Source organism: Merops nubicus, unplaced genomic scaffold (genome assembly GCF_000691845.1).
Source record: "Merops nubicus isolate BGI_N331 unplaced genomic scaffold, ASM69184v1 scaffold37055, whole genome shotgun sequence".
In the NCBI taxonomy this organism is placed as follows: Eukaryota; Metazoa; Chordata; class Aves; order Coraciiformes; family Meropidae; genus Merops; species Merops nubicus.
Genome location: NW_008610960.1, coordinates 1 through 27,153, shown reverse-complemented (window position 1 = coordinate 27,153; position 27,153 = coordinate 1). Strand labels below are relative to the sequence as shown.

The 27,153-nt window shown below is 47.8% G+C and overlaps 1 protein-coding gene across 1 annotated transcript; it reads right to left on the bottom strand.

Annotated features, from left to right (window-relative positions):
- Nucleotides 1-23,022: 23,022 nt before the first annotated feature.
- Nucleotides 23,023-24,065, bottom strand: MCHR1 (melanin-concentrating hormone receptor 1; the record flags this gene model as incomplete). Its single annotated transcript, XM_008941077.1, has 1 exon — nt 23,023-24,065. A coding segment is annotated over one exon (1,043 nt), but the record flags the coding sequence as incomplete, so codon positions are not given.
- Between the last annotated feature and the right edge of the window lie 3,088 nt (nt 24,066-27,153).

Sequence of the window (27,153 nt, the reverse complement as noted above, 5' to 3'; positions counted from 1 at the left end):
ATACTGCTTGTGTGCAGCACTGCTACCAAATAGGTGAAATATAGGAGCCTCCAAGGGGGTGGAGAATGGGGAAGGTTGTCTCCCTTGCTTCTTGCTGCTGGGTGGGAAGGAGGAATGGCTATAGGGTGAGGAGCAAGGGCAGGCAAGTGATCTCTTCCCCCTTTGGGCAGTGGCAAGGCCAGAGATGGTAAATCACCCATCCAGCTTTGGTATCAGGATTTTTAAAAGGATATTGAAAGCTTGGAAGGCATGTGGAAGGAAATGCTGTGGAGGGGGAGGGAATGTGAGAACTCAGTCTGCTTAGTCCTTATCAAATGGACTGGGTGGCTTAATTACACTCTAAGTACTTTCCCAGATAGTAAGCACTTTAATCTTGAAAAAAAAGGCACAATAAGAGCCTGTGTCTGAAGGATAAAATCAGACCAATTGAAATTAGAAATACTGTGCAGTTTGCTAATGACTTTCACCCCAAGGGGCAAATTGTCTTCTGGTGGGTGGCACGACTTGGCCAGATTTGTCTCCCATCTTGACTAAACCAAGGCCCTCATTTGGCAGACAAGATCCCAGTCTTTAGAGTAGTCAGATGGCAAGACCTGTTTCCCAGCCCAAGACGTGGGGAATGGGCTCCCTTGTCAGCCCTGTGAGGCTGCGGGGTGCAAGCTGTGGGGCTCCTGGCCACCCTCAGACATCTGGCCAGCCTTTTTGTACCAGGTATGACAAGGCAGCCATGTGGTTAAGTGGGCTGAGGGTCCTGCCTCAACCTCAACATCCACAAACTGGTGTCCACAGTGTGTTCAACGAGCCAGAGGCAGACATGGTCTTCCCTAGTGCCGAGCTCAGTGGGGGCAGCGGGTGGGAAGCAGGCTGTGCTCATACGTGAGCAGAAAAATGACTGCTGCTGGCTCCATTCTTGCACTTTTATGTTGGTGTTAAAAGGGCATTGTATCAGATTATTCATGCACTGCTAGTAGCACCGGAGTGCTGTATGCTAGGTCTGGCTTTCAGCTGCACCTCGCACTTCAGTTGTGCTGAAGCCAAGGGAGCTGTACTGACAGATTTGAAGAAAGTCGGAATTTGATATGTGCATCCACTTCCAAAGCATGGCTACAGAACAGGAACAGCATGATCCCTGCTACTGGCATAATTCCATTTAAATGACATATCTGCAGATGGAAAAGCTGCCAGTGGGTCGGTCTGGTGGTTTAGAGAGAATGGAGCACGAGGCTTAGAACACCTGATAAAATAAGTCTGTCTTCTCTTTTATGAGCTGGAGATGAAAGGTGCATGGGTCAAGCAGATCTCCTGTTGCCAGCTGCAAGGAGGCAACTGGTCTTTGAAAGTAGCTACAGGAGCATGGAAATGTCCAACTAAAACGCTGATCCCTCTGTACTTGCCCTAATGCTGGAGGGACAGCAGGTATGAGCCCTGTATGTAGGATTGCAAATTGCATGGTGAGGCATTGGGCTATGGCACCACTCGAGGATGGGAAGCCGTCAGCAAGCATCGCTCCTGATGAGCTCTATTTGCAAGAAAATGGAATGGCTTTCCCTGGCGTTGGGAATGTGACCTGCTAACACAGCCCTGGGGGCTGCAGGCAGCTCCTCCTTCTCTCAGCTCTCCCATGGATCCAGAAATGTGCCTCTGAGGAAAGAATCCTCATTTAATGAAGTTGGATATGCTGGGAGATGACTGAGTGATTTCCTTTGCTAGGGGCTGTCTTGCTTGGGGAGTGGTTCACCTTGTTCTTAATGAAACTTCTCCATTCTGCTGCAGATGGGAAGCTGTTTAGAGACTAACAAAGACCCAAATCTTCCAGACATGCTCTTGCTTCTTAGGGACACCAAATTTGCTTCTTATGGGGAACTAGTTATCTAGCAGCAAAATAACCAGCTGTCAGGCAAGCAAGTAAATAAACTGGATGTGTCAGCCCAAAGGGTAAATGCTTCCTAGGATGAATGGAGACAGCTCTGAGAAGTGTTTGGGGCCCAGGGGCAGCGTTGCAGGACTGGGACCTTGTCATGTGTTCAGCATTGAATGTTGCTGGGTACTAGTGTAGCAGCACTGCACCTTTGGTGTGGCTCAGCATAAGATGTGTGAGGAATCACATCAGGCTTACATGTGCTAACTTGTGTACAGCTGAAAAACAAACCATGCTTATTCAGGGCATGTAGTGTTAAAGAGCAAGGGAGCTCAGACAGTCACCAGTGGAAGAGGCAAAGGGTCCACTGTTGCAAGATGAGGCTGAAACCACCTACAGCAAGATGGAGAGCCTGGCTTTGAGCCCAGGGCAGTCCCTGTGATCCCCAGGGTGATGGGCCTGTAGCTCCAGCCCTACAACCAGATGTTGATAAGGGTTAAGTGCTGCACACATCTGTGTTGACTTTGGGTGTAGAGCATGGCAAGCTCCTCACTTTTAGCCCTCATAATTCTCCAACCTAGTTTCTCCATTCAAATCAACATGTATTCTAGTAGCTGTCTGCTAAATCCCAGGCAGGTTTTGTAATTGGCCCCATTTCCCTGGGAGCTCTGCAACAGCAAAGCAGCTTTTGTCATCTTTTCGTTCCTCATGAAACTTTTATTTGCTGGTGAGGAGTTTTTTTCCTGCTGCCTTCAGTCCTTCCAGGCATGGCTCATGGGACTCTCTGGGGGCTGGAGGAACAGTTTATCTCAGCTCCCCTGACAGCAGTGCTGATTTCCTGATAATGCAGACAATCAGGAATCATAAATATAACTTGGGCTTCCTGTAGTTCCTTTTTGATTTGTTTTTGAAGTATTGGGAAGTAGCTAGGGCTGCAGCTGAGGTATTTGCTGGGCAAGGGTCCTTAGGATTAAGGAGCAACTGAGATCTCTGGGCGCTGTCAGATACTGCCATGGGGCTTCAGACAAATCCTGATGCTCCAGTGGAGGGGACATGCTCACAGCAAACTCTGTTCCAGGAGTGTCCTGTACATCAAGGGGGGCCTGCTACTGCCAGAAAGCTGTGGGGGGGTGTTAAAGGGAAGGAGCATGAATGAAGTCCTGCCCTTGTGGACTGCGATGGCTGCAGGACTTCAGTGGTGCCCTGTTTTCCTCCTGGAGAAGGATCCTGCTATGATTCTGTGCCTGTGAACATGCTGCCAGAGGCAGCTGCAGGTCTGTGCTTCCTCTGCTTGCCTGCAAGGTCTGCCTCACGTCAAGAGCAGAGAGTATAAATGTTGGGTGGATCTAATCCTATTGCAGCTTTCTTTGGACAACTGGAGCTGGTGCCAGGATTCTGTTTGCTGGGATGGGATGTGTTAATGGGGGGGTTGCAGGCAGCAGTGCCATGCAAGTGTGCTGCCTTTTGCTTGGTGTGCTCAATGCAGGCAGGGGCCCAGCCCTGAGCAGTGCCCTCCTTACCCTGGGGATGCTGGGGGCTGGTTCCCCAGCAGCTCACCATAGCTGAGGGCAAATGCAACTTGCCCACAGTGTCAGGTAAGAGCTTCTTCTCTGGGGGGCCCGAGGGCTTGCTCTGGGTATATTGGCAGTGACAGCACTTGTGTTGCTGACCAACCCTGTGGGCAGCCTGTGGTGAAGAGGGGGCAGTGAGTTAGAGAAGGATCCCCATCTCCTGCTGCCTCTAATCAAGGTCCTGGCCACACAGTGCAGCCTGGTTTGGCTGCTCCTCTTAACTCGAGCCCTGGATGAGTGTTTATAATGTGTGGTGTTCACAGCCTCCATCCAGCAGTGTTTGCATTTGTTCCTAGTGTTTTGATCACGGTAATAAATTCCAGCTCCTCCGGCAAATTGAATCTCACCTAGGAGGCTGCAAGTGTTGTTAGCATTGATGGACTGAGGTGTGCTCTGCTGTCTCCCTGCTTCCTCGAGCTCTGCAGTACTGTGCCACCTTTCCTTGACAAAGCCTCTCACTCATTTTCGGGCTGCTTCCAGAGAGGAAAGAGGTTTTCCTCTGCCTCTTGGACCGCCTGCCCCAGCAACACTGGTGCTATGCTGGCAGCGAGTGCCTGAGCTGCCAAGGCAACATGTTGTGGAGGGAGTTGGGGGGTAAGAGGTCACCCAGGCATCCTACAGGTGGGCCCTGAGGGTGACAAAATGCTCTCCAAGGCTTGAGCCCTGCTACAGTGAAAAATAACTCCTAAACTTGCCTTGTTTCCAGTTTGAGCTGGCTTAGAGAAGATAACACGCTTGGGCCTCCTATCGCTGTCTCTAGTCTTGTGTGCCCCATGGCCTTGGGCTAAGACTCTGAAAACAAAGTCGAAAATCTGGTTCCCTGAAAAAGGAGTCACAAATAGAACCAGAGCCTGACACTGCTGGGCAGTGAGGCTGCAGCCAGCCAAAAGCATCCAAGGAGAAGTTGCTACCTGGGTTTGAGTTACACTGAGGACACTCGCCTGTTACTGCTCTGGCTCCTCTGTCAGAGACAGGATGGTGATAAATATTTCTCTGTTCTTGTTTGCCACCTGCTCCCCTGACCTGCTTTGCACTGTGGCTTTTTTTCTGCTGGCTGTAGCCTGCAGTTCCCCAAAATCAGTCTCCATTAGGTGACTCTACCAATATTTACATGCCCAATGTACAATCAGGTAATTGCTGTGCAATTTCACACTCGAGTGATTTATTGCAAGCTCATCCAGTCTGAGACGATAATAATTAATCTGGAAATTAAACTTGCTTTTAAATTACACCATGCACTGTAATAGTATGATGGGTAACTGCTAACTGTTTACATTTAGAGAGTGCTGTCACTTCTCCCATTCAAACGAACTGTGGTGGCTTTTGTCTCATTCCCAAGCACTAGGGAGCCAAAGCAAAGATCAGCCTTGGGGCATCAAGAGCAAAGGGTGAGGTGATGCAGGTACCAAGACCCAACTGCCATGTGAATCAGACCAGCACAGTCACCAGGCTGAAAACTAATCCTAATCCCAAATTTTGTCTCTAATACCCTGATGTTGGCCTTGACTTAAAATAGCTTGAGAATAAGGGGGAAAGGTTTTATTTTTGCTTGTTTTGCAGCTTCTGCAGGGCTATGTCTCCCTGATCCAGCCAGGAGAGTCAATAGGTCTTAAATGAGCAATGCTTGGTACAAATACCTCGGTAAATACCAGATGCCTTTCTGGTTTTCTACAGCTTTTAAGACTTTGGGAAGAAACTAGCATCATGTGGGTCCATCTCTCAAGAAGGAAAAGAGCTGCTGGAAACTGAGGGCTGTCAGCAGTCAGAAGCTCAGTGGTTCTGCAACACCAGCCCTTTCTAAGCAATGTGTGGTTTGCCTAAACTATGAACCCTTCCTACCTTCCTCTGTTTGATTTCCCTTTAAGTGAATCCTTTCAGAGATGCGTGTTAATTCTTCTCATTTGAGTGGGGAGGTGTCCTGGGAGCCCTTGGTGGTTGTGATGCTCAGCACTAGCCATGTGGGTTATTTTGCTCTGGCAGTCCCTGGCATTGTGGTTGGCTTCCCCTTTGCTCCTGCAGCTGGGAGCCTAGGTCCTGCTCCTTCGTTCATTAATCTCTTTTATTCTCTGCTCATTTGTTTGTACCCTCTGCAACATGGGGAGAAAACTGCAATCCTGAGAACAAAGAAGAATTAGTCTTCTCTTTGGATATAAAAGCTGGTCCATTTAAATTTTGTTCTCTTTGAGATTTGCATGTGTGCAGATGAGACAGAGGTCTCCTGTAATGGAGTGGAAGCCTTGGTGTTGAGCTGGGACAATAGGAGGGAACCCATCCTGCTTCCCCTTGTATTGCACTCTCCCTGTGCCTACCCCCGCAGAGAGGATCAGATGAATTTTCCAGGGCAGATTGATCTGTTTTAATGATGCACCTCTGTGCTCCTCTGGCCTCCAGTAAACATGATTAAAGCAAAGAGATTTGCTGATTGTTTTGGGATTTTTTTTTGAAGATTGCAAAGCTACTGTGTGGCTCCTGCCACGTGGTGCAGCCACAGCTGCAGCCTTTCAGCCTGTGTTCAGAGGGGGTGCTGGGCTGTGGGCCCATGCAATTGCAAATTTGCCTGCCAGGACATTCACCCTTTTCCTGGCTCTGTGTACAGAGCCCTGGCAGCTCAGGAGGGGACAGGGTCCCAACGCAAGAGCCTGCTCCCCTCCCACAAGCATGGGACCCTTGGCCTCGTGTATGAGAAGATGTCACTGGCATTTGTCTCCTGCCCCACTGCAGCTGATCCCTTCTCTTCAGTTTGTCTTATGCTGGGAAATCACAGGCTCTGCCTGTAACTTTGCTGGATGAGCAGTTTTAACTCCAGACAAGAGAGACACTGGAGCTCACTCTGTCCAGCTTCCCACCACAGCTGGGCTGGGGCAGAGTGTGTGTGAGGAATGGGGGTGTCCTGAGTCAGGGGAGCTGTGGTGCCTGGTGTAGGGTGAGTGTGAGCCCCAGCTCCCGGCCTGTGGTGGGGATGTGGCTACATGGGGACAAGGGACCTCCTGCAGAGCCCAGGCCAGGATGTGGGAGAAGGTTTTTGGAACTTGCCTTGTTGTCTGTAAGTGGAGACTGATCTTTTCTCTGCAAAAGCGGAATGGACTAAATTGTCCCAGGATGGGTGTGAGCAAGCTATTTAGTTACTGCAGCCCATTAAGTGACACTTAAAATTTCCCAGTTTGCAGAGATATTGACCTGCTCAAGTGTTTGAGGTGCTCTGGAAGTGGCTGCTGCCTTCTGAAGTGTCTCTATTTAAAGCTGAGCAGATCCTTGAATGTCTTGTCCCTGTCTCATGCAAAGGACTTCTGTCTTGAAGAGTTATCATCTACATTTACTGTCAGAACATCTTGTGAGAGTAATGAACTCTAGAAACTACTTATCTGTCTTTTGAAATAAAAATGTTTTTGTCCCGGAAACCAAATGATACCTTGCACTTAGCAAAAAACCTAAAATATACCCCATCTCAAATGTCATCTGCTTGCAAAACTGCCCTTGAACAACTGACAAAGCAGAAAATGTTTCAGGTAACGACTGACAGGGTTTAGTTAGTATCACTTTCTGCAGGGCAACAGTGAATTGATTATTGCCAAGTGAGCTGAGGAGTCTTTTGCTTTGTTTTTGCTTGGGATGAGCCCTTTTACCCTCATCCCTCCCATGTGAAGTCATCCTACTACTTCTCCTTACAGTACAAAGAATGCTGTAATCCAGTGCTGGCAGTCATCCACTGTCTCTCTGCCATTGCCTTCATCCCAACTGTGCTTGGAAAATTGATTATTTTGCCTACCAGTTTGGGAAATATCCATCTATCACAGTGATGGAGAGCAAAGATCTCCAGAAACTTCTCCTGCATCACTGTCAGTGACATGCTCATGCTGGAGACTCATCACTCCATGGAGGCAGAGTGGCGATGATCTCCAAAAGGGGTTCAAATGCTCCAAAACTGCAGCAGGTTGAGCCACTGTCTGCCTGCACGGATGTTGGGATGAGCACTGCCATCTTTTTCCTTTCCCAAAACCTCTTGGTTTGCTTTTTTCCACTTTAATTCTCCGTAGGCAAAAGTGAGTTTCCAGCTTTATCCAAATGAGTAAATCGAGCTGTTGTGAGCAGTTGTCCCTCAGCTCACAGCTGGAGCAGGGTCCTTTCTGGAGGATACAGGACATGGACCTGAGCTGACCTTGGCTGCAAAGGACATCTATGAAGCTGTGCATTGCTCTGACAACTTGGGCTAAAACTCCGCTAAGCCTTGCTGCTCTGCATGATTCATCTGCTCAGGCTTCGCATCTCAGTGCTCCTGATCCTCACCGTTGGTTAGAGGCAGAATGGCAACTGCACAGCCCCACGCTCTGCAGCCACTGCCACTAAATCAGCCAGGAAAGTGCCATTGCCATTTTCTTGTTTAAAAACACTGGCCGCACTAAAAATACCCCTGTCCCTGCAACCTGGGCAATGAATGGAGGAGTTATGGGGCCACAGGGGCCCAGCAGACTTTTTAGCATCACAATACATCTGTCATTGTTCATGTGCACGGTTTGGTGCCTGGTGGTGAGATGAAGAGGCTGGTTGGTGATTCATAGCTGAGTCATGGGTCCTTTGGCTGGAGGGAAGTGTTGCCTCCAGTTTGAGGAAGGGGAGAGGACTGAACTGAGCTCTAAACTTCAAGCCCTGTGAGGTCAAGGATGTCCTTCCACAAAGGTCTTGGCAGGTGCTTGATGCTGAAAGATGTCCAGCTTCCTCCTCATGTGGCTGCTCAGCAAACTCAGGCACTGGCCTGGGTTGGGTTCAGTGTGTGCTAATTAATCCTCAGCTGTTAACTACTGCACAAATGCAGCTCTGTTGCCCCATCTTTAATGTAGGATGACCTGGCCCTGTTCAGATGTGAAGGATTTTCTGGTTTTGCAGCTCTTTAAGGATAAAGAACATGAAAGGCTGAGCTTTAATTGTGGTATTAAATTAATTTAAATCGCTTGAAAAAGCCGCAGGTTGAAGGAGAGATCTGGGAGAAGGAAGTGCCTTGCTACAGTGGCAGCTGGTTTGAAAGGCTGAAGTCTGGGGATTGGGATGTCTACAAGAGGCCAGAGAGCTTGGCTGCCTTCTTGCAGGGTTAAAACTGAAAGAACTGCAGCTGTTGCTAGGCAGGGTCTTTATTTCAGCTGGAAGACTGAAGCAGCTGCCATCTTCATCCTCTGTTGGTCTGCAACAGTACTGCCTGGTTGCTTCTCCAGCACTTTAACTCATAAGAGACATGAGTTTCCAGAGCTGTTTCTTAGTGTTTGAGCAGAAGTGAAGAAATGCTAATGGGAAAATGTTTTCTTTCCCCTCAACAGTCCTCTTAGATTTGAATTAAAATGCATTCAGGCCCCTGTGAGGAAGAGGAGAGCCTCTGATAGGGTAGTCTGAGTCTTGGGTTTTCATTTAATTTAACATAATTTTGTGGCCTGCCTCAAAAAGCCTTATTAACAAGGGAAGGTGTGAATTCATTGTGAAAGCCCCAGGAGCAGCACTGCCTCCAGCAGCAACATGGTGGTGGTGTGGTTTGTAGTCCTGGTCTAGCTGCTTGGTTTGATTTTTAGCTGCTGCTGCCCTTTCCTTCAGAGGCAGCTTCCCTCTCGAGGTGGAGGAAATTATATGTGATCTCGGGGAGAGATTTGTCACACCCAGCATGTACTCAGCTGATGCTGACCCTGCTAGGGCAGTTGAAATGCCAGAGGCTTGGAGTCCTGTCACACCAAGCACCAGCAGACAAGGATAAGAACCCCAAGTGACTTGTGGTTGTAAGGTTGCATGTGGGTGGGAGAGACCTTGCAAGCACATCTTATAGGCACCATCCAGATACATGGAGAGCTGAAAACTTGCTGCCACCCATCCTTGTAGCCCATGAAAAGCTGGTTTCTTGTGCTGTGGGGGAGAGCTTTGGAGGAGGAATCATGCTGCCCATGTTATTGAGTTATACATGGTGTCAGGTCTGTGCAGTGTTCCTGGATTCTTGGGGGCTGCAGCACTGTGGTACTAACTGGAGCAAGTCAGATATTTATATTGCAGTTATGTCCAAAAGGCCAGAAATGGAGATCTGGGATAGGAGCTGCTGTGTCAGGCACACAATAAGATATAATGATTTTCTGGGCTTCCAGCCTTTGTTGCTGGGGGAAAGGAGCAAAAAAAAATCAAACCCTGGGCATCTGTATTCAAACCAACAAATGTGCAGAGGCTGCTGCATGCTGGCACAGCCCTTGGTGAGCTGAGCTGCTCGTGGAGTTGAAGACCAGCGCTGGCTGGCTGTGAGGATGCATGCAGGATGTCACTGGCAGGGGAGGCAAAGCCAGACTGGGGAACACCTCAGCTGTGAGCTGGAGGCCCTGTGAGAAGTAGCATGGCCAAACCTCAGCATCTCAGAGCTGTATTTGTTAAACCTGATGGAAATGGCCCTTTCTGCCCTGACTTTGTGCACAGCTCTAGCTTCTGGGGAGAAGACTTTGCAATGCTTCCAACTGGAGCTGTAGTCTCTCCTCTGACTCACTGGTGTGGCTATCAGCTCCTCACTGCTTGCTGCCCTGCCTAAGTGGACAGTTAATTTGCTCATAGGCACTAATAGTTTACATCCCTTATCCACTTGGTTATTGATGTAACTGCACCCAGCTGCAAATTAAATGGCTGCTGCTTCATTGGCCCAGAGCAAATTGCTTGCAGATGTATTATAAATTCATAGATGGTAGACTAGATTGGTGGGGTGCTGGGTGTCCTCTACAGCCCTCTGTATGAAGCTCAATTAACAACTTGGAGTGCTCAGGGGAAGGGAGGTGTGCTATGGAGCAAAGTCATCACAGCCCTAGGTGCCTACAGCCTTAATCAAGGAGCTTGAAAGGAGGTGAGAATAGGAAGAAGATGGTGCTGGGTTAACCTTTGAAGTTAACAGCTCTTCATGGAAGTAGCTTGGAGTCATTTGTCATCTCCTCCCTGCTGCAGGCAGTTGGGGTCTGAGGCCGAGGGATGCCGTGGGTTGGGGTGAGCCCTGCAGAGGGGCAAAGCCAGGAATGTACCGTGTGCCATGGTCTGTCTGCTCTCAGAGTGAGGGTCTCTGTGCCTGGGCTTGAAGTCTTTAACCTGCACATGTAGGCTGGTTCTTTAGCTGGTTTATCTCCACCCAGCAAAAGCACAGCCTAAGTATTCCCTCTTTTCATGGCATTGACGGAAGTCTAACATCAACAATCTTAAATTAATGATATGTTGAAAGCTCAAGGCTAAAGGAGCAAGAATTAATGTCCTTGAGACCTGTCTAGTTCTGCCTCTTCTGACACCTCCTAATTTTCCATGTAAATTGGCTTATAGATCTTTGGCTCAAAGGCTGTGTTGTGTGCTGGGGGAGTCTGGTGTGTCTGCTAGGAAATTACCCAGCGTAATGGCAGGGTTATAATTGTGCTGGAGCTATTCAGATCTGCCTCCCCTGTGTGGAAGCCTTATCTGTGACTGGCTGAATAATCACTGCATTTAGAGCAGTTCAGTGTGCATTTCTGGTTTGTTAAATGCTGTACGCCGGGATGCGACAGACCTGTGTGTGCACAGTTGTGCTCATAATAAAACATGATGTTTAATACTTCTGTTATATTGACTCAACCGTGCATGAACAGCAGGTGTAGTTCTTATGCACACACCTAGAAGAATAAGCTCAAGCTTCAGCTTACCCAAGTGAAATAAATTTGCCTTGAATTCTGCAGGAAGTAAATAAAGGTGTGAGCACAGCTGCAGAGAAATCCATTCAGAAGGTATTGAACCACTTGATTCTGGATCTGCTACTGTACAACAGTACAGGCTAATGTCTGACTTCACAAAAAAAATCAAACGTGGGGGTTGGCTTTTAAATCTAATTGTACAATAGTGGGGGAAACCGAGCAAGTCAATCAACCCCAATTCTTTCAGCCTTTAAAAAAAGGTCTGTTGACTAGCTGTACTGTGAGGACTGTGTGGCACCATCAGCACTTGTCCCTTTGCACAACTGTAATCAATAAAAACAAGCTACGCCAAGAGCCAGTGTCCCCCTGCACTCTGCTGTTGGAAAATTCTCTCAATTTGCTCACAGCACCGCTCCTTACTTTCAAGGTCTGAACTGAAAGTGGGAACCATAGTAACATCAATAATAAATCTTCAGAAGAAAGAGATGTTTTGCTGGAAAAGTGTCCCTGTTATATCCTGGAATACGGCTGTGGAAACAAACCTGTGCAAACCTGAAGGCAGAGCCAGGCTTGTGCCAGCCCTGGGGGCTGTGCCTGTGGGTGATGCTCAGGAGATGCTGCTGCTCTTTTCTCAGATGCAGAACTACTCAGCAGGCTGCTGGGATGGGCTCAGGCTCAGCTTAGCAAAGCCTGGTACTTGCTTTCAGGTGGATGTGTGTGGGGGCAGCGGCCTTCCTGAAGTGTAGCATTGAAAATTGTCTTTACTCAGTTCAATCACACAACTTCTGAAATATCTCAGCAGAGATACTCAGAGTACCAGGTTTATTCTGGCCACTTAAAACATTTTTGTTATATCAGGACAAATTAAGGTAGAAAGATGTAGATTAGAAGCTCTTGCAGGTGCAGGAAGGACCTTTCATTGGCACATTGCCAACACCCCCTTGCTGACACTGAATGCTGCTTTTGCATTTTGATGAGTTTTACTTTGCTGTATAGGGTGTTTCAGCAACAGCACGGCTGGGATATGCCCAGGGAGAGGAGCCTGAACAGGCACTGAACAGAGCTCTTGAAACCCCTGTGCCAGCTAAACAGCAGTATTAAAAGTGGCAGTCTTACAAGGAACCAAAATCAACTGTCCTGACAGAGCTACTACCAAGGCAACTAAGACTGCAACAGATTTTGGTAAAGACTCATCTCTGGTTTTAATTAGCTAAATAATTCAATCTTCAAAGTCTGCTGGGAAGACTCAGAATCACCTTTCTTTTTTCCCCCCCTTCTTTATTTTCCTCCCTGGGAGAAAACAGCAGGAACTAACTTCTGGAGTTTGCCTATTTAAAAAGATCCAAACCCACAAGTTTGCTCTTTCATAAAATGAGAAAAAGATTGTTTCCCTTTGGCTACTCTTCCTTCAGTGCTGAAATTGTCTTGCCCTGAGTCTCCTGTGCCCATTTCTCTTTCTGGAGCTTAAAACAAGTCCCACAGGGGTGGTGCTGGTTTGTCTTGACTATTTCCTCTCCCAGAGTGGCACAAATAGTGCTGACTGGTCTCTTTGCCGAGTCCTTGGAGCTTACTTTCATCTCTGTCCCTTCCCGTTGCATGTATCATCACCCTTGATGATGGATCTTTTTGATCAAATGCATCTTGCTTCTAGTTATTTGGTGAAAACTGACCAACTTTGTCCAGCTGACACAGTAGTCATTGTTGTGTCCTGACCTTGGAGGCTGATGAAAACCTTTCCGGGAAGCTAAAAGAAAGCCTCTAAGCAGATGCCCACGTTGGAAAAGTTGGGTCAGGAGTGAAGAGCAGGAAAGAAAATTTGTCAAGCTATTGAGTTGTTTTTGCCATGCTATCACCCAAGGCAAAACCTCCAAAGTGACATCAGCTCACTGCATTTAAGCCAGAGTATGTGTGTCCATCTGTGGATTTCTGCGTGGACAAACACTGCTAGGCAGTCTGCAGAGCAAAGATGTAAATACTCCAAGGTGAACAAATCACAGGGGAATGGTCAGGATCTGAAGTGTCTTGCTGGAATATATCACCACCCCCATAAGCACCATTTCTCCCACTGCAGAAAGGAGAATAAATTAAACTCTGCCCCCTCTGCAAGTTATGGGAATGGAGTTATGCATGTGCTTAACATGGGCCAGAGGGTGTTGTAGAAGTGTCACCTAAGACAATTTTAAAAGCTTCAAAGTAATTATATCCTCTACTAACAGATGCTTATTCCCATTCTGTCTTCTCCCAACCAGCTACACCTCAAGTGAGGCTAACTTTTTCCTCAGGGTGTTTGCTTTTCACACTAATGCATCCTGAAATACAGCAGTTGATCCAGAAATGCAGAAGTGAAGCAGCAGGATGGGATCCTTGCCTAGCAGAAGCCCTTTCCAGAGCTACTGCTGCCAGTTCTGTCCTTGGTATGTATATGCTGCCCAAGTAGTTTTTCTTCTGGGAGTAAATAAAAACAACAGGTCATAAAAGTTCCTATTTGGATTTTGAAAGGACCAAACCTAATTTAGCCTTTTTTATTTTTTTTTTCTGTTTCTTCATCTTTCCCTTTGGTTAAAAGGAATATATATTTTAAAATTTCTGAGGTCTTCCTATTGCCTTTTATCCTGTCCATTTCTCAAAGCCTCCTTTACTCTGAAATGTATCAGCTTTGCCCTTCCAGGAGTCAGGCTTGTTTGAAAGACTAACAGCCAAGTTTTGTTTGCTGATGACCTGCTCTGCAGAGCCAGCTCTTGTCCCCTCACCACCACCAGCCACCCCCAGGTTCCTCCCTCTGTGCAGTGCTTTACCAGCCAAACCCAGTTTGGCCAGTACTCTTTTCAAGCTTATAAAGGCAAGGGAAGGAGCAGAGCAAAGGAACTGTGGAACATGAGTGGCTTGATTGATATCTTTGTTGTCCCAAAACCGGATTCTTCACCCAGTGTGCCAAAATCCAACCCACACACATGAGACATGAAGTTTATTATGATCCTGCGCAGGACTGGGTGCTGGCAGGCTCAGGTCAGGAGCCTCACAGGCTGTAGTGACAAGACAGAATATTCATACATTAGAGAGAGAAAGTGACAACATTTTTACACAGTATTATCTTTTGCAACAATGTATCCATGACTCGAGTTGGTAACACTGTATCTATGATCCTTTAATTGGCAACACCAGATCACTAATCATTGAGTGGTAATGTTGTAACTATGACCCTTCGCCTGGCAACACTGTAGCTACAGTCCTTTTGTTGGTCACCTTGTTTCTACAACCCTTTAGCTGGTGACAGTGTGTCCGTGTTGTGCAAAGTGGCAATTATCTATCTAAAGGGTCATACCCTTTAGTTGAGAAGGATGGTCCTGGAGTGGTGACTGTCTCTGTGGCCCTTGAGGTGGTAACACTGCTGTATCTGTTGCCCTCGACTGGTAAATCCACTTGGTGCCTGGCTTCTCAGTTCTGACTTTGTGTCCCCTTAAAGTCTTTCATGGGGCCATTCCTCCTCTTCTTCCTGTGATATCCTGGTGACCATGTGGATGTGGGTACATTCCTGTGACACCCCGTTATTACCTGTATGGTTAACAATGTCCTTAGTGGAGACAGTCTGTCAGTCGAGCAACTATCACCCTATAGCAGAGTTCCTCTGAGTACTGTTTAACACCCTCGGTAGTTATCCCACTCTAGTTGATGGGAAGGAGAGAGAGAGCAGCTTTACTCCAGCTGCTGCTTCTAAAATGAGCTATCTTCAAAGCTACCTTCGCAAATTCATTGATGGATATCACCCAACAGCTTCTAGCAAGGGGAGAAGTGTGATGTGGATTTTCTGCTTGTGACATTATGTTGGTGTGGTATCCTGATATGATTGAGGCCATAAGATCCCCGAGGAGCTGCAATGAAGGATTTCTGATGGTAAATCCAGCTTCTCCAGAGCTTGCAGTAGCTGGACTGTGCCCTACTCCTTTCTGGTCAGAGATGGCTCTATCCTGGGGAGTGTGTGAGCAGATAAAACAGTTTCTGCAGAGGTTTTAAACGGAAAATGCATTCCCAAATATGAACTGCTGCTTAAATAGGAACTTTGTGAACTGCCCGTGTTGTCTTTGAGGCCTTCAATCACACTTGTAGCAACTAATACAGCAGCAAAAGGATCGTGGAACTCCTACAAAGTCTTGGTGCTCCTGCAGCACTGAGTCCCTGTACCACGCGAACAGTCGGGTACAGAACTTAAATCTGGGCTTCTGCACTGAGCTGTCACCATTACAATTCATTAGTATTGATGTCTCCTCTTTAAAGAACACTCCTGAAAACCACTCCTGGCAGATCTAATGTATTGGAGCTTGTTACTGGCTGCAGAAGCTTGGGTTTTGCTAGTAATTCTGTCACTTAGCCAATCTCACACTCATCTGAAGCAACACCCTCACTGCTGGGTCAGCTCTCCCAGCCCATGAGATGTGTCTGATGTCTTTGCAGCTATTGGAATAAGCACATCTTAAAGAATTAGTACAATGAGGTGATTTGGGGAGATTAAAGAAATGGAGGTTATGTTCTGTCTCCGACACATCACAGCTCAGCTGATCTGCCTGAGCTCTGATGCTGGCAGGCTCATCACTGCTGCAGCTTTTATCTCTCACTTGTAATGCTGCAGAAAATTGTTTCTGGTGACTTTTTGTCTTTTCTTGAATCACCCCACTACTCTTTTCTGGTTTCCTTTCCTGTGCTAAAGGACAGCATCAAGATAAGGAGTTACTTTTCTCAGCAGTACTGTAGATTTTATCTGAGATGACAGCCTACACTTTCCACAGATAAAATGGTCATCAATATCTTGTCTTCACCCATCATCTGAGGTTTGGGTCATTAATATTTGTAATTGAAATTGTTATACTTAAGAAATTAGAGGACAGCAACATGTCAGCTTTCCCTCTTGGCAACTTGTTTTGGTGGGGAAATCAGAGCTGCAAGATGTCAAACTCCACTCTTGGGCAGCCACAGAACAAGCTTTTGGCATCACTTGGACCTTGCTTGGCTTAGCTTTTCTCTAATTCCATGTCATTAATTGCACTGGGAGCAGTGGTGTGAGTGAGCAGACTCTGGATTTCCTCCCATGGCTAAGCAGTAAAAGGGTCCTGAGGTTGCCTGTGCAACTGGCCTGTTTCCTCATGCAGTCATGGACTGTTTGGTGCCTGCAATGGCCCAATGAGCGTTAGCCTCTTGGATGTGCGTGTGCAATGGGAAGGCTGCCATCCCACTTTGGAAGGGATTCCATACCTGTCTGAGCATGGGTGCTGAGGCTGGGTAGTACTTTGGTGACCCCTTTGGAGGGGGGTCAGTTGGCAGTGTATGATGCTTTGCTGCCCCGAAGGGGTGCCCAGCATCTCTGCAGCAGGGTTTCTCAGTCTTCTGCATGCATGTTTCTTTGCTCTCACATTGGCACTGGAGTCACAGAGAACATGCCTGGCTGCCCTTCTGCTCCAGAGGAGTCTGAAGATAAACAAAGGGATCTCCAGGGCATGTAGGTCTTCATGCTGGTTCTTTTAGGAACTACACAGAGTAGCATCTTCTCCCATCCTGTAGCCTTCAGTGTGCCAGGAGATCTACTAGGACTGGAGCTAAAGCCAGACCCTGACTGTACTCAGTACAGACCTCTTCCTAACAGTGTACAAAGCTGGCCTGCTCCCCTTCCCTCGAAATCTGGGAGTAATTAGCTATGCTGTGGCAACATAATGAAGAGTGAGCTGGGTGTGCTGGGTAGAGCCTGCCTGAGCACACAGGAGACATCCTAATTACCCTGATTGGGACATTATGATGCAGAGTTGGTGGAAAGATGCTGGAATGTTTTAGTTCTTTTTTCCTTTTACCCTGAGTCAGAGTAACAAGAAAAGGAGGGGGGGGGGCAGGTCTCATTAAAATCCCCCCAAGACAGACACATAATTTATTTCACACCAAACAATTGATGTTTCCCATGCTGCAGAAAGACTGAATGTTAATTCCAGCAAATGGGTCCCTTCTCATTGAGCTGCCAGTGTTTGTGCTCTTAAACCCTGAGACTCTGTCAGTACCGGCTGGGGCCTGCAGCTTGGCACAAGGTGTCTCAGCCCAGGAGCAAATGTTTATGTGCTTTCTTCAGTGGTGGTAGTTGGCTGGGAAAAAGTATCTGGACTGGAATAAAAGTAAAGGACGGGGAATTTGTTCTTGCTCTGAGAGGTGACATTTTACTCTTTCCTTTCCAAAGTGGTTTCTCCGTTGATAACACAATGAATCTGTGGCCAGAGCACTTGGAGGTCTAAGGTGGGGATTATGGTCTAGGTTATAATGACTTCACCTTTTAAAAAACCAAACAAACAAATAAAAAAACAAACAAACAAACAAAAAAAAAACCGCACAAAACCACAAAACACCAACTAAAATGTTTTGTGCAAGTTGAAATCCAAGGTTTTCATTTATGAGCAGGCAGGAAGGATGAGGAGCCCTGATGTGAACAGTCCAAATCTTTCAAACCCTGCTTTCATTGGTGGTGAGGGGGGCCTGGCTGCTGGAGAAGGTGCACCCCCAAGAACCAACCCCCTGATGGAATAAGTCAACATGAGCTTTAATAAGCTCTCACTAGCACTAACTTCACCCACCATTTCCACCACCATGTTTATTCCTGCAGAGTGCTTTATCCCAAAATGTTAGTGTTTGCCTTTCTGTGGTCAAGACCCACAGGGGAAAAGGTACCTGACTGCATCCCCAGGCCTGCAGTGGCATGGGTGTGAAGCAGAACTGGAGCTCCTGGATGAGGCAGGAATCTTCTTGCTGCAGCTGCTGAAGGAGGGCTCTGCTCACTCCTCTAAAGTGTCTAGTGGAGCAGGGCATGGCAGCCCGGTGTTGCCAAGCTGCTCTGCTTCCAGCAGCATGTGTAGGAAGATAAACTTAAGAGCTCCTTCAGCCTCAGCAAAAGCAATTTAATAACTAAATACCAGAATAATTAAAATTATATCAGCCTGCTTACCCTGCGGGTGGAAACCTGCAGGGGATGGAAGAGCACAGGTTGGAGGGAAGGGCTGACTCATCTGTTAACTTAGTTTTAAGTGAAAGAAAAAGGTTTAAGGCCTAAACCAAAACCGGTGTATGTTGCTGTTTAACTGGTACTTAGAGAAGTCACTGCCCTGAAGATGTTTCTGTGGAACCATAACCACATTTCTCCCACAGTGCCAGATGATGATGCACTCAGTACCTGGGGTAGGGTGTGCTCCTTGTGCTAAAATCCCACCAGCTACTCTGGTGTGAACTCAAACTCGCCCTGATCTGATGGGCAGCAGAACCTGGTTCTCATTTCCAGGGGGTGAACTGTATATGGATCTGCAGGATAGGGCCTTCAACCTCAAGTGGTGCTTGGGTTGTTCAGCTGCTGTGCTTGAGGAGGAGGGTGCTGATGGAGTCTGACTTTGCTTTGGAGGAGGAATCCTTCATACAGAGGCTTGACCCCAGGGATCATTGACATTACTCCAGCATCAGACTGCAGCATTTAGAGACAGTGAAAGATACTGAGCTGACAACCCTGAAGGCTTTTCTAACATGCTTGTCCTCAGCAGATCCAGAAGTGCTTTTGAAAGCACAACTCTGTGTATCACTTCGTCTCATGATGAGTTAAGCCACTTCTCAAGTGTAACTTTGCAGTTGTTGAAGCCCAGCTCTACCCTTCATAAGAAGGCAGTACCCCTGCTCTCCCATGAGCCAGACTGGGAGATCAGGAGTGCTGAGTTCCATAGCCAATACAATAGAACAGGTGCCATCTCTTGTGCCCTCCTGCAGTTGGTGTCTACATCTCTTAAAGGTTTTTCCCTCCAGTGGTACAGTGAGTTCCTTGTTCAAATGCTGCCCTGTAAATACAGCTTCAAAATACATCTGTTGCCTGGAGTCACTGAAGGGTCCTATCTGCTCGAGGAGCCCTCCACTGGGAGATGGGAGCTGTAGATGAGACATCCCTTCCCCTTCTGCTGTTGGTGAGACTTTGCGGTGTGCTGCCTCCTCCCCAGCCCAGCAGCAAGGATGGACCAAATGGGAAGGGTGTGAGGGTTTAGCTGTGATGCTTTGCAAAGAGGTGAGTGGGAGAGGACATTGCTGTGTGGTGCCTGCATCTGGCAGGAGGGCTCGTGCGAAGCGAGTGGGAATGTATCTGTACCTGCCGCGTGGCTCCTCTCCCACCAGTGAGTCTGTTGAATGAAATGCATCCAATTAACAGCTTGGGGTGATTGATGAAACACTATTAGTCAGGTTCTGGCTGTGTCTCCAGGGCCAGTGAGTCACCCCACCTTTCCCTCCTCCCCACCCGGCAGCCACCAGTGCTGTGCTCACTCTCCATCGTGGTTGCAGTTGGCTCCTGACCAGGTTTGGCTGTGCAGAGCCTTCAGGAGGAGAAGGGTGTTTGGAGAGCAATGCCACCAGCCTGCTGCCTAGCAGGGCTGTGGGCACATTGCCTCAGGCTTGCCCTTAGGGCTGGCTTGGCAGAGCTGTGGCTGTGGGGAAGGCAGGAGGACATTTTACTGCCTGGTGTGGATATGGGGATGTGGTTAGTGGAAAAGAGGTAATTGAGAAGGGTGAGCCAAGGACTGAATCCTGCAGTGACCAGCCAAGAAGGGCTCTGTTCCTAGCTGGGAAAGTAAGACTAAAAGTAACTGGCCCATCTGCCCCTTGTGGGAGTTTATCAAGAGCAGAGCTGTGACACGTGGCTTCAGTTGCACCTCTAAGGACAAGGAGGGGAAGCGGGGGGTGGAGAGTGAACCCATCTGTCTTCTGCTGTCTGACAAGGCAGCTTGTGAACACACAGGAAAAGTGCTGGCAAAAAGCTGAGTAACTAGATTGAATAGTTTCTTTCTATCACCTTTTGGTTTTGGGGGTGTTTTTCCCCCTGGTTATGTGGCTGAATTTCTTTTGGTTCCTCTCAAACAAGAGAGACAAGAGGCTGTGTAGGGGAGGCAGGGCTGCAGGGAAATGTGCTGCCTTATCTCTGTACCCTTCTCACCATGCCTTTCAGACAAACCTCACAGCACTTCAGCTGCCTATCTCTGCACGAGTAGCTGTGTCCTTTTCTACTTAGCAATGCCTTTTATTCAGGCTCTGCCTTCAGTAATGGAGGCACTGAGACTGGGGATCACATAATAAATACAAAGAGCAGAGCAGACAAAGAGGTAAAGCTGAACACAAACTGGAACGTCAGCAGACTCTCCAACAAAGCCCGCTCTGAAAAACAGGGAAAAGGGGTAGGATGGTTGGAGTAGGTCACACCAAGGTGCACAGAGAATGTTTAGCTACTGAGAGTCCTTACTTTACCCCTAGGCAGGGGGACATCTCTGAAGATCTTTGATCAAAAGGTTTGTGTTGAAAGGAGGCTTTTGTTCATCTTGCCTTGTGCTTTGAGGTGATTTGGGGAACGTGGTGAAAAGCTTTGTGCTGTCTGTTCTTTGCTAGTTTGCGTTGTCTGTACTTCTCTTCCCAGCCCTTCAGCACATCCACAGGGATCCACATCCTTGTCTTCTGTAGGTGTGTTGGTCACAGCTTTTATGGATATATGTGAAAAGGGAGAGAACACTTGGCCAGTGTTCAGACATCTGGACTAGGAAAACCCTTGAAGACAGGCAGGAGGAACATTAGGGAATGCAAACTAAGAGCAGGGTGGTGGGAAGGGACAGGTGCCTCTGCTGGAACAGTGGCTAAACGGGAAGCATTGTCCCTGGTGCTGGGACCAGGTCTCTCTAGCATGGCTTTCCACCTCACAGAGAGGAGACCTAAAAGGAATTCAGCCTGGAAAGGTGCCTGTATGCTGTGCCTTGCCTTTCCAAGTGTTGCACCCGCTGGTGCTGGTCTCCTTCCTTGGCTGGCCCAAAATGCCACCACAGTTTTTAGCACGTGGTTTGGCCACACTGGGTCAGGCTGACTCACTTCAGAGGGGAAAAGGCTAGTTCAAACAAACACCTTTACTGGGTAAGCAAGATAATCTCTTCAATGTGCCACTCTGTGAGAGCCCTGACACTTCAGTCTGTTTTCACCTCCCTCATATTTTCTTCATTGCTGATATTAAGAGGAAAAAACCCCACCCAGCCATTGCTGTCTCTTGTCACAGATGAGCATGCCAATCTTCCCTGTGACTTCCTTGTGGGAGAAAGGTAACACAATAGCTTCCCTTGTCCTGGGAGAAGTCCGGCTTGGCACAGCACACAGCGTCCTTGACCTTTGCTCCTGAGCCCTTTGGGAAGAGTACTGATCAAAGAGCAAATCAGGTCTGTGAATAACAAGTGAAAATTCCTGGCAGTTAAAATGGGGCAAAGACTTTAAAGTCACAAAGCTTGAAACCCCTGTGTGTCTGACTTTCCTGCCCAGGGCAATGCAGGTGAATTATTGGTACAATACCGTACAGTGGGTGCAGGTTGCCAGAGCCTGGGGTGGGAATGCAGAGACCCTGGTAGGAGCTTGGTTCGATGACTCAGAGCAACGTGCTGCATCTGATGGCAAAAGTGCTGGTGCTGCACACCGGCTTGCTTTGCTCGCCAGAGGTGAATGAAGGGCTGTGTGTCTTCTGCAGGGTGCAGTCTGAAGTACACTGCATTTAAATACCTACAAGCGTGGGATGTGTGCATTTGGTGCACCTGTAAGTGTCCATGTGGCTTAGAAAGTCCTGTGTGGGTGACAGAGTTTTGCTGTGTACCTACGTGAGGGTGAATTTCTGTTGTGAGTACATTGTGGGTGGCTGGCAGCAAGAGACCAGGAGCATGGTAACATTCTTTTGTACCATTTGATGTTTTTAATTCTTCTTTATATTTAATTCATCTACAGTAACCATTTCCTCCATGTTTGACAAAGGGTTGAACAATGCCTGCATGGTCCCCTGGGAGCCCTGCCCGGGCGATCGATGTAATCCCCATGTTTAGCTGATTTGTGCTGTCTTTTCTCTAGTCTTTGTAACCAGCAAAGCTATTTCCTAACCTCCGACTGTTAAAGCCACATATACAAAACACAGACATTTAATTTTCCGTCTTTTAACTCTGTAAAGCATTTGTTATTTTGAGGAAGCTGCATAAGCAGCTCTGCTTCCTCTGAGCTGCCTTTTCATAGCTTTTCACTCCACAGATCTCTGTACATTGTGTTTTTCAGTCATGTTTAAAACCCTGTGCCTGGGGTTCCCCAATGGCTGTGCAGACTGCGAGGCACAGGAGCAGCATGAGGAACCAGCAGTGTGAAAATCTGCTCATCGGCATGAAAAGCCACAAAGCTGGTGTTAGCAGCAGCAGTTTGGAGAATTGTGTGCAGTCCCATGAAGCAATGCAATTATTATCTGCCTGATTTCACTTGAAACATTTAGGATTAGCATCAAAATTAGCCAGTTCTTGAGAACGTCTTGATAACCAAACAATACAGGCCACTGTAAACAGACAAACAAGGACAGACCAAAAGGCCAAGTGACAGACCTAGATGAGACTTCTGGCCCCAAGATCTCTCTCTCCTGCTGTTTGCCTCTAGGATATGAGCACAGCCATCAAAGTTTGCGGGTCAGTGACCTCCAGTATGACATTGTGCTTCCAAGGTTCAAGGTTTGAATGAAGCAGCTCTACACTGACGTGCTGCTTAGGAACCTTGGTCGGGCCAAGAGGCGAGGAATCATTGGGCAGTGTTGTTGATAGAGGTTTTACTCTTCCTGGGTGAACATTCCCACTTGAAATCTTTTCTGTCCTTTCTGCTTTTCTTTCATCTTCTTTGGGGGCCCGGTGTCTCGTGTGATAGTCGTTCTGGGCAGGAGTGGAAAGAAGCAGTAGTATGCAGCATCTCCTAGGCCAAGGGCAGTGTAGGAGCAGAGCCCTGCAATGAATATGGGAGCACCTGGACTCTTGGAGGTGGAAGCTTGTGGTTCATACACTTCACCAAGAATTGCCTGAAGCTTCTGCTTCTCCGTCGACTTAGATCTGAAGGCTCTCTGCTGCGGTCACTTCAGAGTGCCTTAGTGAACAGTCACAGGCAGTGAACGTGGGGAAAAGTCCTCCAGAAATTGAGTCTGCTGGGTGGATTCTGGTGCCAGTTTCAGACATACACTGGCCTCTGTCATGCTGTTGTTGTTGAGAGAGCTGCTGTTGCGACATGGCTCTTTTGCGGGGCGGATGGCCACCAAGAACTGGCGCTTGAAGGTCTCACTGAGGGCAATGTAGAGGAAGGGGTTGAGGCAACTGTTGGCATAGCCCAAGCTAATGGCAAAGTTGTAGGCATAAAAGAAGGCCATGGATGGTGTGTCGATGCCGAGGTGAACCAACTGGAGGATGTAGAAGGGAGCCCAACAAATAAAAAAAGCAGAGCAGATGGCAACTGCCATGCGGGTGACTTTCTTGGTGCGTACCCGGAGGCTCCTCTGGGGCAGTGGGACCACCGTGGTGGCCATGTGCTGGAGGATCTTAAAATAAACCACGCAGATGACAATCAATGGCACAGCAAACGCCAGCATGAACTGATAGAGGGTGAACCAGTAAATATCAGTCTCTGGGTTAGGAAGCAAGAGAGCACAGCGGACGGTCCCATCCTCCAGAGGCATGAGACCCGCATACATCCACACAGGAATGATGGTCAGGAAGGAGAGGAGCCACACCAAGCAGATAACCAGAGCTGCAACACATGGGGTCCGGACATAGGTAGATTTTAGAGGGTAGACAGTCGCCAGGTAACGGTCCAGTGTCATCACTGTAAGGATGTTGGTGCTGGTGATCTGGCTGTTGGTGTCCAGGGCAGTGATGATGGTGCACAGGGGAGCTCCAAAGTACCACGAGCCATTGCCTAGGAGCTGGTGGATGAGGAAGGGCATGCCCAAGAGGAAGAGGAGGTCCACAATGGAGAGGTTAAAGATGAAAATATCAGGCACAGTCTGTTTGCATCTCAGCTTCTTCTTCTTGATGATAGTGTAGATGACAATGAGGTTCCCCACAATGCCCAGGAAACAGATGATGCTGAAGAGACTGGGCATGATCACGTTAGTGTACGGTGCTGGCTTCTCTGCTACTGCCAAAACAAACCAAAGCAGTGAGTGCAACCCAGAGGCAGCCTCTCTACATCTCTTTGTGTTTTCCCTGTCCTGCAGCTGGATCCCCCTTAAATATGTAGAATGCAATGGTGTTTAAGACCCTCTGCAGTACTTGAGAGGCTTAGCTGGGGACTTGGCACTGCTCTGCTACTCGGTACATGCAGCACACCATCCAAACCTGGCCACGTGTAAGCATCTCTCAGATCTCCAGATGTTCTTCTCTTCTGCTGAGAAACTCCCTGGCTCTGTTCTGGGGGGCTAAGATCAGGCTGGTGTGCCTCTGCACTCCCCAGTGGCTGACAGAGGAGATGGTAACTTTTCTTTGAGGGAGTGCTGGGTGTCCAGCCATTTTTGAGGGGAATAGCTGAGGCAGCTGGTGCTTTGCACGTAGAAGTGAAGCCTCTATGTGAGTGCCAAAATCTGGATACGTTCAATGATCAAGCTGTTGTCAGAAAGCTTCAGCTTGTCTGTTGGGTGGCTTATTGTGGAGTAAGAGTTCATTGACCAAGCAGGCAGATAACCAACACTTACTTATCTATATTGTGAGATCTAGGGCTGCACCCTGGCTGTGTCCTAGCTCTGTTGCCAGGGTTAGGCTATAGCATGCACTCCTCCCCATCTTCCCTCCCCGCCCCTCTCTCTTTCTGTAGTTCCTTTTCTAGAAAGAAATCCAGGTGTGTGGCCAGAAAAGGATTTGAAAGTATGCTTCAGTGGCCCTTCAACAGGGAATGTCCTAGTTCTACAAGGAGAAAAACATGGCTTAAAGCTGCTGAGTTCTGGAGGTAGGTGGATTTCCAAGGCAAAATTCTTGCCTGAAAACACTGAGCTCATCAGCACTGATGCTTAACTGTTGCTCTTTAGGGTGGGAGGCCCAAACATAATCAAATTTACATTTGCCTTGTCCCTAACTCAACTTTAAAATCACATTTTGAAGCCTCAAGCCTTTAGTGCAAACCAGCAGGGATGTCTGCTCTTGGGCACAGGAGGTGGTGCCCTAGGCACTGATTGTGGTGCTCTCTGTTCTGCAAGGCTGCTGTGTGCTGTGTGGTGGAGGCTGAAATCACCCTGCTCAGCTGAGGCAGATCTCATTTCATCTCATTACTCCTCTCCTATGGGACCTGGTGTGTGTTTTTCCTGGGGGAAGGCTTTGTATGAATTATTTGTGTGGCTGTTGCAAAGACATGCATGATAACCCCTAAGCCTGGACTCATTGTGTGTCTCATTGAATTGCAGACGATTCAGTGTGATGTCAATTGGAAATCCTTTCAGTCACTGTTCTACTCCATCTCCTTAGTGGCCCCTAGGAGAAGTGGGGAACTGTCCTCCAACAAAACCCAGGAAAATCTTGGAAATTAGATTAAGTGAAATAACATATTCATAAGTTGTTGGCTCCACCACAGCAGTGTCTGTTTGCTGAGGTGGTAATTGCTGACTTTGACTTCTAGAATTCTTGAGCAGAAACTTCTCCAGATTTCCTTTGATGTGACAGAGAAGTTTGACTGAATTGGCAAGGTAACTGAGGCTAGAGTGCTGGTCTGTGGCTGGAAAAGTGGAATTTATGTCCACTTTATGTAATAATTTGATTCTTTTGGAAGTGGGACATGATGAGCTGCCACTGCCTCAGTCCTTCTGACACTAAGAAGCAACCAGCTTAGGCATAAGCAAAGCCAAGGTCAGAATCCAGTAGAGTGGTTGCTGCACCATTTTACCAGAAAGCCTTTATGCACATAAAGCACCCAGTGCAGCACAAGGGAACTGGCAGGGGTCTGAAGGTGAAATCCAGGCTTGGTTGGTAAGAAAAAAAAGCCCAGGCCATTTTTCGGAGGTTTAATTGTCCCAGTTCCTCCTAGCTGCTCATTAATGCAAGGAAATGCTCCTTGTTGCATGGCTTTTGGTAGGTAACATACTGTCATCAGCACTCCACTGAGACCTGATACTCTCCAGACCCAGCCTGTGCATCCCCTGAACACCCAACCAGATCTCACACCTTCGCAGTGCTCAAAGGTGACAGACTAGAAACTGGAAGACGATGACTCTGGTCCTGCTGTTCTGCATATAGCTATTATGAGTTCTGCTCTCCTCTCTTTCAGCCCCCTACTTTATGAAGGTTGTGAAATAGATTGTACGAGTGAGACAGGCTGCTTGGTTAGCTGGAAACTGGGACAAAATGTGCTTTTCCTGCAGCATAATCAGTACAGTGCTCAGGGTGAGCCTGTAACATTTGGAATGAGCTCAGCTGGCCTTAAAGCAGAATGTGTGCAAGCTCAAAGGCTTGGTGTGAAAGGTAGCTTGTGTCATGCTGTAGCATCTTTCCTGCTGTTGGCATTTGTACAAGCAGGACTTTTGTGTGTCATTAGCTGGAAGCTAGTGTGAGGATATAGTTCATGTGTACTATAGACTGGAGTCAGAAGTGCATGACTATCAAAGATTCAAAAGTTACCTCTTATCTCAGGATGAAGAAGAGGCTTTAGAAATAGTTGAATCTGAATTTTCAGTGCTGCTTCGGTGCACATTCAAGTGACTGTTTTATTTACTGAAACAGCTAGTTCAGGCACTGATTTGTCCTTACGTGTAGATCTGTGGCTCTCTCGTTACTCGTTTTGAAGTCCCAAGGGGGACTGTGCTATGTGAACTGAATGAGGACTGGGATATTTTTTTTTTTTCTCCAATGTGATTGTTGTCCTTGGCCATGCCCAGATACCTAAGGAACTACATCTTTGTGTGTCAGAAAGAAGCACCTAAGGCACACTTTCAGTTTACAAAGGACATACTGGTGGAAAGAGTCAATAACAACATAGAAAACAACTTCTTGTGAAGAGTTTAATTAACTCACACCACTGAGAATTGGCCTGTCTCACTCTAAACTATCAATTTGGGAACAGTGGTAGCATGGAGAAAACAGGAGACTGGCGGGGATCTCTGCTTTCCCTTCCAGCGATGTCTCATGCTCTCTGTGCCTTGTTCCCTCCCCTGGCCAGCGTGAGCTGCTTCACCTCTTCTCTGCAGCCCAGCCCCAGGGTCTGCTGGAGTCGGCACTAGCTCCCAGCCAAAAGAGCGAATCGCCTC